The sequence below is a fragment of the Anomaloglossus baeobatrachus genome, chromosome 5 (genome assembly GCF_048569485.1).
Source record: "Anomaloglossus baeobatrachus isolate aAnoBae1 chromosome 5, aAnoBae1.hap1, whole genome shotgun sequence".
Lineage (NCBI taxonomy): Eukaryota > Metazoa > Chordata > Amphibia > Anura > Aromobatidae > Anomaloglossus > Anomaloglossus baeobatrachus.
In genome coordinates, this window is record NC_134357.1 from 356,357,122 (window position 1) to 356,371,115 (window position 13,994).

General features: G+C 48.2%; 1 protein-coding gene across 1 annotated transcript in view; it reads right to left on the minus strand.

Moving 5' to 3' along the window:
* LOC142310107 (pancreatic lipase-related protein 2-like) overlaps positions 1-13,994 on the minus strand; it is a 100,661-nt gene that overhangs the window by 269 nt on the left and 86,398 nt on the right. Inside the window, exons 7-9 of the mRNA XM_075347580.1 lie at positions 2,726-2,842; positions 1,529-1,647; positions 9-123 (exon numbers count right to left, since the gene is read on the minus strand). Of these exons, the coding sequence (XP_075203695.1) occupies positions 9-123; positions 1,529-1,647; positions 2,726-2,842 (351 nt within the window). The remainder of the gene's footprint in view (positions 1-8; positions 124-1,528; positions 1,648-2,725; positions 2,843-13,994) is intronic.

The following is a 13,994-nucleotide window of genomic DNA, read 5'->3' on the forward strand; positions in this document are numbered from 1 at the left end:
TTAATTACCTGTCAATGACGACTCTCCTCCAGTATTCAAGTAGAATTTCCCAGTCATTGATGTGGACAAATTCAAGTGATATCCCATCTTGACACATTTTCCATTACGTTGGAATCTAGCTCCCTGCTAGGAAAAGATGTATATTATTCTCCAGTCACCTCCAGATCTGCAATCACTATTCTGCTGTTAGATCATGTCTCATCCTTAAATCACATTCAGAGCTGAAGTCACTAATCTGCTGTAACATCATATTTTATAGTCTAGTAACATCCAGAGCTAGAGTTAGAATTTGGTTATATAACATCATATTTTATACACCAGTCACATCCAGAGCTGCAAATAAGGAATAACGTTTGGAACTCCATTCTATGTCTGAACTGGGTGCAAAAACCTAAAAAAAAATCACTATATGGAGATAAGGTATGCACACCAGTGACTATGCAAGGGGAATACATGTAATAGCAGAAACTGCTGTGTGAATACTGACATGAAAAATTCAATAGCTATATGTGAGAATGAAATGTGAAAAATGGAATCTGCATTACTGCCATGAATATATGAATAAAGAGAAATTTAGCTACTGAATTGATCAATGCAATAGAGCCCCAACACTACGCCAAAGTATTTCTCTACGTTGGGGTCCCTAGCTTGTATGTGTCCTCTCATGCAGTTAAAAAACTTACCGTGTATGGGAAGCTGAGACCCAGGCTATATATACGATGTGGATTGGCAATAGGTGTGTATGGGGAGGGTTCACAAACGAAAAACTACTAACAAATAAGAAATAACGTTTGGAACACCATTCTAAGTCTGAACTGGGTGCAAAAACCTAAAAAACATCACTATGGGGAGATAAGGTATGCACACCAGTGACTATGTAAGGGGAATACATGGAATAGCAGAAACTGCTGTGTGAATACTGACATGAAAAATTCAATAGCTATATGCAAGAGTGAATATGTGAAAAATGGAATCTGCATTACTGCCATGACCATATGAATCAAGAGAAATTTAGCTACTGAATTGATCAATGCAATAGAGCCCCAACACTACGCCAAAGTATTTCTCTACGTTGGGGTCCCTAGCTTGTATGTGTCCTCTCATGCAGTTAAAAAACTCCAGAGCTGCAGTCACTAATCTGCTGTTACATTAGGTTTTAACTTCCAGTCAACTCCAGAGCTGCAGTCACTATTTTGTTGTTACAGCATTTCTTATCCTCCAGTCATATCCAATGCCGTGGTCATTATTCTGCTGTTACATAATGTTTTAACCTCCAGTCACCACCAGAGCTGCAGTCATTATTCTGTAGTTACATCATGTCTTATTCTCCAGTCACCACCAGAGCTGCAGTCACTATTCTGCTGTTATGTGAAGTCTATGACTCCCCGACACCAATTTTCCAAAACAAGTAAATATTTGTCAGATACCTTATGTTACTTCCTTGAAAGCATCATCTGAGATAAGGAGAATGTTGTATCCTGCATCTTGGGGATACAGAACTCCCTGATATTTACTATCAGTGACTTACATTTTTAAATTCCTTATAAGAAGATGCACGGTACGCCAGGAAGGCAGCAGGATTGTGAATGCTTTCTCTATACATCAGCAGGCTTCGTGAATGACTACAGGAATCAATGTATATGACCTCTGGGGGACAGAAGACAAAAGAAGCCGGTGACTATTAAAGACTAAGAACCATTGACACCAATGAACATCTAAGAGCACTGACCCCCCATTACCAAAGACCATCCAAAAACAAATCATCATCCAAGACCAAGGAACATCCAAAAGCCAATAACTACCCAAGAGCACAGACCACTCAACATCAAGGACCAATCAAAACCAAGGACCATGCAAAACTAGGACTTTAAAAGACCAAGGACTATTCAAAACTATTCACACCCCTAAATCGGTGACCACCCAAAATGATTCTTAGGTGAAGTTCCCAGTTCTAAAATGCATTTATGACATAACATGAATTTTATCTTTGCTGTGTTATCTATGTAAACTTCAGCTTCAGTTGATTGGTGTGAGGCGAGATAGCAGCACACCCAGAATATGATGGATGTTCTGTGGTTTTCTGCATGCAGACAGTGGCGTAACTAGAGTTTGATGGTACCCGGTGCAAGCTTTGGACATGGGTTCCCCCCAACATACACTGACACATGGTAGTGACGTCACAACGTTCTTCTGCACTGAGACATTGAGCGCAGGCACAGGGCGAGAATGAAGAGGGATGGAGCGGAGCCCTCCATCCTTCATCATTGCTGTGTGCGTTGACGGGCGAAGGGGGCCTGGTGCTGTCGCTTACACCGGGCGCCCCTGACTCACCGGCTCCATAGTGACCGCGTGGTCCGCCACTAAACACTGAACAGCGCAGATCCTCTCTCACTGAGAGGAGGTGGTTGCCTCTCTGCAGGGCGGGCACCAGGCCCCTAACCCTGCCGGACCAAGTTGTGATGGTGACCTCTGCGACAGCGGTCGTTACACCCCTGCATGCAGACAAATATTCTTCACCTTTATATAAACATTTGTCACAAGCTTGCACCTTGGTCTTCACACCTGTTTCTTTTGTTTGCACACATCACCCAAAGTGAATGATCACTAAAGATCACCCAAAGCTAAAGAAAAACATAAACAACCCAAGAACCACCCACAGCCATGTCACCTCCCAAATTTGCTGATCACCCAAAACCAATGCCTTATGTAATAAGCTGTATATTACTGAGGACAGATAGGATGTTGAGCTCGGGGCTCTCGTCACACCCCGGCTGGTTTCTTCCACCATTTGGATAGAAATTTAGATGCCCGGATACATCATTTGTTCCCAAACCTCTGCGCACTGCGAATAAGAAAAAAAGTACATAAAGACACATGTACACATGTACACATATGTAAGCAGAGGTTGGAGCAAGTTATGGACGGTTGGTGGAGGTTAGAGGTGCATACGGTGGAGCAAGGTATGTAGAACTTGGAGGTCTGGAAGGCAGGAAAAAAATGTGTGGAGATAGGAGGTGTGGACACTGTAGTGAAGAATATGGAGGTTAGAAGTATGTTCAATTGAGCAAAGTGTTGCAGTTGGAGGTGTGGATTGTGTAGTCAGGTGTGGAGGTTGGGCATATTTTTGTTGGAGGTATTTAGGTATGGAGGTTGACTGTGTGGATGGGGGAGCAATGTGTGTGAAAAGTTGAGTGAGGTGTGGAGTTTGGAGGTGTGGATGGTGATTGAGGGGTGGAGATTGGTTGTGTGGAGGTTTCAGGTGTTTTGATTTGTGAGCAGGGTGAGGAGTTTGGTGGTGTGGATAGTGGAATGAGGTATGTGAAAGTTCTCGGTGTGGATGATGAAGCGAGGAGTGGAGGTAGGCAGTGTGGACGGTAGCGCAACATGTAGCAGTTGGATCATGGACAGTGAGTGAAGGGTGGAGGTTGGTGATGTGGATGATGAAATGAGATAATGGAGGTTGGAGGTATGGATGGTGGAGGTGAGTGAAGGGTGAAGGTGAGCATAGTGGAAAGAGGTTTGGAGATTAGAGGTGTGAAAGGTGAAGTGTGAGGCAGAGGATGACTGTGTGGACAGTGGAGCATGGGTAAAGGATGGAGGTGTGGATGGTGGAGCATGATGTGGAGGCTGGTGGTGTGGAGGTGTGGATGCTGGAGTAAAGAGTGGAAGTATGACATGTGGATGGTGGAGCAAGGGATGGAAGTGTGAACATTGTAACAAGTAGTGGAAGTTAGAGATGTGCAATGTGAAGGTGTGGATGGTGGAATGAAGGGTAAACAATGGAGGTGTGGTCGGTGAAGCAAGAGGTGGAGGCTGGTAGTGAGAACTGTGGAGCAAAATGTGGAGAATGGAGGTGTGGCTGATGTAGTTAGGGGAGGAGGTTGGTGGTGTGGATGGTGGAGTGAGGTATGTGGAGATTGGTGTTGTGGCTGATGGAGGTGTGGATGCTGGAGTAAAGGGTAGAGGTTTGAAGTGTGCATGTTGGAGTAAGGAGTTAAGGTTGGCAGTGTGGACAATGAAGGTGTGGATGGTGGAGTGAAGGGTGGGGGTGTAAATGGTGGAGCAAGGGGCGATGGTTGGAAGTGTGGACGGTGGAACAAAGGTTGAAGGTGTGGACCGTGGAGCAAAATGTGGAGATTGGTGGTGAGAATGGTGGAGTGAGGTATATGGATGCTGATGGGGTGGAGTAGTGGATGCTGGAGTGAAGGGTGGAGGTTAGAGATGTGGTCTGTGAAAACGGTGGAGGTTGGAGATGTGGCTGATGGAGTGAGGGCTGGAGGTTGGTAGTGTGGATGGTGGAGTGAGGTATGTGGAAATTGATAGTGTGGCTTGTGGAGGTGTGGTTTAGAGATGAGTGAACCTTTCAAGGTTTGGTTCAGGTCTGTTCTCTGCCTTTCCAGGTGTTCGACAGTTTGATGAACAAATCTGAACCCTATTGAATTAAATGGGAGGCAAAACCAAAGGCATAGACAATACCTTCAGGGGGCCCAGAAGCTGCAAAAAACAGCTCAAAGCCCAGCCATTAGCTTCCTAGACTATTAACATAAGAAATATTGAGGTGGATGAGTGTCAGGTGTAGGCCTGGTGGGCAAGGAGCCCTCATATCTCATTCAACAGCTCAAACTGCTTTTCTGCTCATCCACACTCAGGTGGTACCAATGGTAGCTTCATAGACTGTTATTGCTAGACAAATGTAAGGATAGTAAGAGAGGTAGAATAGTGAAAGGTAGGCGCATGGCTGCTAGTCTGGGAGTTCTACTGCTACAGGCACCACACAACAAGGAGACCTCAACTCCTTTTCCCCAAATTAGGGCCAGACACCACTAAAGTGGCATCACTTTCCCCAGACTACAAATAGTATTGGTGCAGTAGTCAGACCTGGGCCATGCATGAGTCACAGTCTGGTTCAGCATTTACAGGATTCAAACTAAGTTAAAATTAAGAGGTAGTTAGGTGAGGGACCAATGTAGGCCTGCTGTGCTGGGAGCTCTCATACCTCATGCAACTGCTCAAACTGGTTTTCTGCTCAGCCACACTCAGCACTCAGGTGGCACCAACATTAGCTTCATAGACTGTTTATGCTAGACACATTTAAAGAGAGTAAGAGAGGTAGATGAGTGAACGATATGTACATGCCTACCAGTCTAGGAGTCCTACAGCAGCACATAACAAGGAGAACCAACTAAGTGTCCCCATCCCCATTTCCCCACATTTTGGGGCAGACACCAGGAAAGTGCCATCAATTGCCCCACACTGCAAACAGTATAATGGCACAGCAGTAAGGTCTGGACCATGCATGAGACAGAGTCTGGGCCAGCATTTACAGGTTTCAAATTAAGTTAAAATTAAGAGGTGGGTGGGTGAGTGACTGGTGTAGGCCTGCTGTGCTGGAAGCCCTCATACCTCATGTAACAGCTCAAACTGCTTTTCTGCTTAACCACACTCCATTGGCATCAATATTAGTGTAGCGCACCTGAGACCCTTAGGGCACTACAGGGAACTGCATCCTCTTAGGGATGAAGGACCTAACCCCTGGGACTTGGAGTACCATTACCTTTTCCACTAAAACACAATCTAAATCCTAGTTTTCCTCTCCACATAGAGGCTTAACCATGTAAAGGGATGGTCACCATGGGAACGAGTCCCTGGGTATAGCAAGCCTGGTGGGAGGGGTCAGTCAGTCTGTAGTGAGTAGAGAGTCGAGCAGCACACAGGAGAGGTGTGCGGACATGCCTGAGCTGGGTCCGTGTAACGATGACCCCAGGGGCACAGGAGAGTGGTCGCCAGGACAGATACCGAGATACCGCTGGGACCGGAGCACGCACGGGGAACAGGGTCCTAGGTCAAGTGCAAGTTTATGGCTGTTTGGCAAATACCTGTCCGGTGAGGACACCTTCACGGACTTCACCGAACCAAATAATCCGGGGGCATCAGCAGTATACTAAGATCGGGGTTCGGACACTACACTTACCTCCCCGCAGGGTCCACACTGCCCGTCGTATGGAGAAGGAGACTGTACCCCACAAGGGACAGTCGGGGTCCCCAAACGCTCCACGCTACGAGGACTCAATCTACAGAGAGTGCCGGGGACAGAGCAACCTGGGTCACTACATTGGCATTAGACCTCCTGGGACCTGAACCAGCACCCCCTGGGTCCACAGTGATTAGAGACTGTTAAAGACAACCTGGATGGAGGTTATTGCCCACTACATCTCCCAGGCACAGCCCTACCTGTGGAGGGCCTACCATCACAGCTGCCACTAGTACCAGCCCAGGGAGTACCTATGTTAAGCAGCGGTGGTTCTCCATCCCTAACCGCAACCCGCAGGTGGCGTCACATGACAAAAACTCTTATCTCCCCTGTAAATACCCCTCAGGGGCCCAGACCGGGCAACGGCCACCAGTGTGACATTCCCATTTGTTACCGCTTGGGACCGAGTACCCCCTTCCCTGGGCGCTACATTAACTTAATAGAGTCTTATTGCTAGTGTCGCGGGCGGAGGGGCCGCGCTCGCTACGCTTGGGTCCAGGGCTGCTGCTCGGTGGCTCGAGGGTGGGCCAGATCCGGGAACTTGAGCAGCGCTCCTCGCCCACGAGTGAAAAGGGATGGTTTGTTTGGGGAGATAGTTCATGACGCCACCCACGGGTCGTGGTGATAATGGACACTACCGCTGCTGGTGACGGGGATCCCGGGAGCGATGGCAGGGAGCAGCTAGGATGTTGGTTCCCCCTCCGTGGGTAGGGGTTGGTGATCCTGGGGCCCGGTGGTGGTACGGGGAGGCAGGAAGGCCAGGGTGCAGGGTTGCGGGGCAGCACGGCGCGGTGCCGGATGGCACTGTTGTACTCACTCAGGCATAGATTCACAGAGTCTCTGGTAAACCAAACGGCTGGATGGACGGGTCCCGCAGCCAACTGCAGTGTCTTTGCTCTCCCCAGACAGGTTGATGGTAGCTGTCTTTCCCTGCACCATTGTAGAATGTATTGACTCCGATGGTTTCCCACTGGTAGTCCGCTCCCCGGCGTGTATGTACCGAAGGAGCCCATTTCGCCTGCAGGCACTGGCCCTTGGATCTCTAGCCTATGGCGGTGGCTTTTTATCCTCACTGTGTGGACAGTTGCCTTCTATCGGGTCCTGGGTGTGAGGGAACCCCTGGGGTCCTGGTCACTATCGGATTTGACCATTGTCGGCGGCTCCTAGCCTGGTCGGGGTCTGATGGCCCTGCCTTTGTGCTTGATACAGATCTGCTCCCCGCCTCGGTACCGGCGGGCCACCGCCCGTCCCCGGTCCTACGGTTCTGCTGACTTGCACCACCTCCTGCAGATGGCCACCACTGTCTGCCGACCTTGCTGACAGTGCCTGGGCTCTGACCCAGACACTCACAGTTTCTCTCCTTCACTTCTCCACTCCAAAACTGAACTAACTGCTTTTTCCCACCTCCAGGCCTGTGAACTCCTCGGTGGGTGGAGCCAACTGCCTGGCTCCGCCCCACCTGGTGTGGACATCAAGCTTGGAGGACGGCAACAAGGATTTTGTTTGACTGTTGTTGACTATCCAGGGGAGGGTGTGTGTGTGATGTTGTGTTTGTGACTACCTGGCTAGTCCAGGGCGTCACACTAGACACATTTAGGGGTACTTTGCATGCTGCGACATCTTTAGCCGATTGTAGCGATGCCGAGCACGATAGTCCCCGCCCCCGTGGGCAGATGCGATCTCTTGTGATCGCTGCCATAGCGAACATTATCGCTACGGCAGCTTCACACGCACTTACCTGCCCTGTGACGTCGATCTGGCGGCGACCTGCCTCCTTCCTAAGGGGGCGGGTCGTGCGGCGTCACAGCGACGTCACACAGCAGGCGGCCAATAGAAGCAGAGGGGCGGAGATGAGCGGGACGTAAACATCCCGCCCACCTCCTTCCTTCCTCATTGCAGGCGGGACGCAGGTAAGGAGATGTTCCTCGCTTCTGCGGCTTCATACACAGCGATGTGTGCTGCCGCAGGTACGAAGAACAACATCATACCTGTCGCTGCAGCGAAATTATGGAAATGAACGATGTGACACAGATCACCGATTTTTGACTGTTTCACGCTCGTTCATCTTCTCTCCTAGGCTTTACACGTTGTGACGTCGTTACCAGCGCTGGATGTGCGTCACTTTCGATTTGACCCCGACACTATCGCAGTAGCGATGTCGCAACGTGCAAAGTACCCCTTAATCTCTTCACTCCCGGCCAATTTTCGGTTTTTGTTTTTTTCTCCCCTTTTTCCGAGAGTCGTAACTTTTTTATTTTCCATTAATCTTGCCATATGAGGGCTTATTTTTTGAGGGATAAGTTGTTCTTTTAAATGAAACCATGAGTTTTACTATATAGTGTACTTGACAACAGCAAAAAAATTCCAAGTGCGAGAAAAATGCAAAAAAAGTGCAATTGAATGATTATTTTTGGGATATTTTATTCACCGTGTTCAGTATATGGTAAAGCTGATGTGTCAGTGTGATGCCTCAGATTGGTACGAGTTCATAGAAACCAAATATGTATAGCTTTATTTTTATCTAAGGGATTAAAAAAATTCAGAAGTTTGTAAAAAAGAAGTGGTGCCCTTTTTGCGCCATTTTCCGTGACCCATAGCGTTCTCATTTTTTGGCATCTATGGCTCAGTGGCAGCTTAGTTATTGCATCTCAAGCTGATGGTTTTAATGGTACCATTGCGCACATGCTATGTTTTGATCGCCAGTTATTGCATTTTGTGCAAAATGTGTGGTGACCAAAAAATGTAATTTTTGGTGTTTTGGAATTGTTTTGCCACTACACTGTTTACTAATCAGATTAATTGATTTTATATTTTGATAGATTGGGCATTTCTGAATGCAGCAGTACCAAATGTGTGCATATATATTTTTTTTAACTCTAATCTTCAACGGGGCGAATGGAGGGTGATTTAAACTTTTATTTTTTTTATTTTTTTTTATTTTTTAAAACAGTTTTTTACTTTTTTTATTTTACTAGTCCCCCCAGGGGACTATAAGGATCAGCAGTCTGATCACTCTTTCATTTTTGTTGATCACAGTTACACAGCTGTGATCACCAGAAATACTCACCTCTTGTTACTGGCAGTGCTCAGCCGGGTGAAACAGGAAGTGAGTCATAACAGTTACAGGAGTCATCACATGACCCTGTGCTACCATGGCAACCATCATCTCACAATGAACATGTCACTGCGTCGCCAATGGGGCCGGGTAAGTGAAAATTTACTGTGGCGGGGATTTAAATCACTCTGTCACATTTTGGCAGCGCGATTTAAGGGTTTAATTGTTAATTGCTGATTGTGGATCCACCCGTGCCTGTAAGGCACACATGTCAGCTGTTCAAATCAGCTGACGTGCAGGAGTCGCCACCGGCTGCCCGCAGAAGCCACCAGTGATTACACTAAGGTGGTGTAGGATGTATCACTATGGCCCATGGTCATTAAGGGGTTAAGAATAGTAACAAAGGTAAAGGAGTGAAGGTAGGTGCATGGCTGCCAGTCTGGGAGCCCTACTGCTACAGGCAACATACAAGGAGACCCAACAATGAGTCCTAATCTCAATTTCCCCAAATTAGGGACAGACACCAGGAAAGTGGCATCAATTGCTTGCCCCACACTACAAATAGTATAATGGCAAAGTAGTCAGGCCTGGGCCATGCATGAGACAGGGTCTGGGCCAGCATTTACAGGTTTGAGATTAAGTTACATTTAAGATGTGAGTCGATGAGTGACCAGTGTAGGCTTGCTGTGCTCTAAGACCCCTGCCACTACAGGCAACACACAACATGGAGACCCAACTTGAAGTCTCCAAATTTCAAAAAATTAGGGGCAGACACCACTAAAGCTAAAGTGGCATCATTTGCTCCAGAGTACAAGTAGTATAATGGTGCAGCATGGATGCATGGGACAGGGCCTGGGAGAGGACTTGGTCAAGCATTTCTAGCTTAAACATTGATCAGTAACATTTGAATGAGTGCCAGGTGTAGGCCTGGTGTTCTGAGACTCCTGCCACTACAGGCAACACCCAACTTGGAGTCTCCACATTTCAAAAAATTAGGGGTAATCACTAGGGATGATCGAATACCAAAACATTTGACTTCGCGAATATCCGACGAATAGGCCGCCACTATTCGACTATTTGTGAATATTCGATGCGCAATGTAAGTCTGTGGGAAACCCGAATAATTTCACGTTGGAACTAACGTCGAGCTGTGGTGACTGAGGAAAAGGCTGAAATGGATGGGAAAAGGCTGAAACAGTATGGGCACAGACTATAGAAGGTGCCTGACTGCATTTCTGGTGTCTTTGAATAACGTGCTCAGAGCAGCACGCGGCTTTTACGTAGTCGCCAGAACAGCTCTCAAACCAAAGTAAAAGAGGGGAAATTGATAAGAAACAGTTTGTAGTTCCTAATCACTTTAATAAAACATAAAATCAAGCTCCGACCTAAAAAAAACAAATTACTTTTGCATATGTTCATACGTTTTGTTTTTTACATTTTTCTCCCTTTTTCGATTAGAAAGGGCTCTAACTTAAACGTTATTTTGGTGTCTGTCTTGCACCTCCTTTTTTGGGACATATTTGACAGCACTTTAAAAGGTTAGCTACAATATGCCCGTTGGGATGTTGGCCTTGCCCTCCTCCACCAGCAACCACCGGCTCCAGTTGACCTCTATTCAAATGTAGAAAGGGCCACTGGCTGTCCTCAAATCTCAAATTGTCTCTCCAGTAAATCTCTCAAATCTCAGACATTTTAAGACCCTCAGGTGGGCCCTGTAACATACATTGGGGAGGGATGGCAGTCATTTATAGTTTTCTGCGTCCCCTATATCATTAGTGTGAAAGTTGGAATGCGTACTTCATAACACTTTACACTGCTATTGCCAATGTGTCCATTTGGGTGTTGGCCTTGCCCTCCTCCACCAACACCACCGGCTCCAGTGGCCCTCTATTCAAATTTATCTATAGAATGTAAGCCCGCAAGGGTAGGGCCCTCTTCCCTCTGTACTAGTCTGTCTACTGTAACTTGTATACGTATTTTGTATGTAACCCCCTTCTCATGTACAGCACCATGGAATTAATGGTGCTCTATAAATAAATAATAATAATAATAATAATTCACATTATACATTAAAGTCTGTTTTATGGACAAATAAATGCCACACTGGGACATCGAGGCTGATGTCATTGATAATGATTGCATCTGGCCAAAAGCAGGTTGAGAGCAGGAGGCATCATCGCCTGCTTCCTAGACCGCAGTTTGGGAAGCATGCAGCACCGTGGAAGTGGCAGTTGTTTCGCTCTGAGGCCCCCTTCACATGTCCGTGAAACACGTGCGTGTTTGGTCCGTTTCCGTATGTACCGGAGACACAGCCAAACATGCACCAATGTTAATCTATGTTTGAAGGCACACGTGCAGTATTTCATAATGTCCGTGTGTCCGTGATCTGTATGTGTTTCCGTTCTGCACGGCACACACACACGCGGACACCATGAAAGTCAATGGTTATGTGCGCACAATACGTGACACGGATGGATCTCTGTATGCTCCGTGTACGTTTTGTGCTTTTTTCTAGCGATGTCGGTCATTCTTTCTTTTCCTGTCTATGTCAGTCAATCTCCCTCAGTCCATCGGTCGGTCTCTCTGTCGGTCTGTCGGTCTCTCTCTGTCTTGTCTGTCCCTTTCTCGTTGTCTGTCGGTCAGTCTCCCCCCTCTCTCATACTTACCGATCCCCAATCACTGGCGCGGTGCTGCACGGCTGTTCACTAAACTCCGGCGGCTTTTCCTCTTTTGAAAAAGCCGGCCGCTCATTAAACAATCTCGTATTCCCTGCTTTCCCCGCCCACGGCGCCTATGATTGGTTGCAGTTAGACATGCCCCCACACTGATTGACAGCTGTCTCACTGCAACCAATCACAGCCGCCGGGGGGCGGGACTATACTGTGCAGTTAAAAAAATAAATAAATAATTAAAAAAAACAGACGTGCTGTCCCCCCCCATTTTAATACCAGCCAGGGTAAAGTCACACAGCTGAATGCTGGTATTCTCAGGCTGGGGAGCTCCACGTTATGGGGAGCCCCCCAGCCTAACAATATCAGCCAGCAGCCGCCCAGAATGGCCGCATCCATTAGATGCGACTGTTCTGGGACTCTACCTGGCTCTTCCCGATTGGCCCTGGTGCGTTGGCAATCGGGGTAATAAGGAGTTAATGGCAGCCCATAGCTGCCACTAAATCCTAGATTAATTATGTCAGGCGTCTCCCCGAGATACCTTCCATGATTAATCTGTAGGTTACAGTTAAAAAACAGACACACCCGAAAAATCCTTTATTAGAAATAAAAAACACTAACAAATTCCCTCGTCACCAATTTATTAACCCAAACAAAGCCCTCCATGTCTGGCGTAATCCACGGACCTCCAGCGTCGCATCCAGCTCTGCTGCATGAAGGTGACAGGAGCAGCAGAATACACCGCCGCTCCTGTGAAGCCCCACAGGTGTTGTATCGGTGCATACCTTCAGGGACTCCACGTAGCTGGTGCTGGTCACAGGTAGGGAATCTTCAGTTTTGATCGTGACGCCACTCTCAGTATTGCGGTCAGTGGGGACCGCCACTGCAGGTTAGGGGACGCCTGGGGCTGATGGTGGGTGCAGTCGGTTATAGTAGCCTCCTGAGAGTGAGGCAAGCCCCAGGGCCCGGTGTGGGTTTGTAGTACCACAAGTCGCAGAATGACTCAAACACAGTCCAAGAAGTCTTTTAACGTGTTTACTCACTGTTTGGAGGTCACGGTGAGATGCCCGGGCGACACTGTGATAACCAGGTGGAACCAGGAATTCCAGGAGGCCGTTCTGAGGGTAGCTGTCCACTCGCCTTCCTTGCACTCTTTCTGTTTTAGGAGGATCCTTTGCTTGAAGCATAGTAGGACCCCTCCAGGGAAGCTGTTACCACCCTGCTCCCCTCTCTCTGGCTCGTCTGCCGGCAGCGTGGCCTTGGTGGGATGGCTTCTGGCCCTGTCCCCTTATGGGCCTGGTGTGCTGCTTGGCTCAAGCTCTGTGTAGTCGTGGTGAGGGCATGAAGTACCCCCCCAACCTGTAGGTTAAGCAGCTCTGGATGATCTGCTGCCTGTTCTGGGGACCTAGTTCCCCTTGTGTGCTCGGATACTGGGATCTCCGTACTCAGCCACCCCTCTTTCTCTGGATGCTCTTCAGGCCGACCCACAGTACTCCGTTCTCCTCCGCTTTCAGCTACAGCACTCCTCAGGACCTGTCTGCACGGGAGCTTCTCTGCTCCCCCCTCCATACACTTCAACTTCTTCCTCTCGACCCTCTCACTTCCTCTCTCTCTCTCTCTCTGCCCTGCTTCCTAGCAACCAGCCCCTGAACACACCCCTAGCTGGGAATTGAAAGTTAACCCCTTCTGGCTACCCAAGGGTCCCCTCTGGTGATGTGGGAGGCCTGATCACTATATGTTTGTGTGTGCACCTCATCCTGGCCTTTGGAGATTACCTGGAAGCATTGCTCCCGCATGGGTGCAATACTCTGTGGTGCCTGACCAGGTCAGGGGCGCCACATTCCCCCTTAGTTATCATCAGCACGTCCTCGGGCTGCAAAGACAAGAGAAAAAAGGTAAATACAAACTTTTCCCACGCAGGGGCAATTATTTACATTTAAACATGCCAGGTACCATTCCACCACCAACCACCCACATGTCCGAACCCACCCAGAAACCTCCAGGAGGTAGGTCACCGGTCCTTTTGGTGACCAGGTCTGGGCCATCACATTCCCCAGACCTTTCCTCCAATCTTCCTCTCCTGAGGGGAGTGGTGTAAGGTAGGCCCCATAAACAGGCGTACCCGCTTCCGAGTGTTGGAGGGCAGGCCCCATAAACAGGCGTGCCCCCTTGTTGGTGCAGAGCCATGCCCCTCAACAGGCAGACTCTGGGGTTGGTACCAAGAAGGCAACTTTTTACA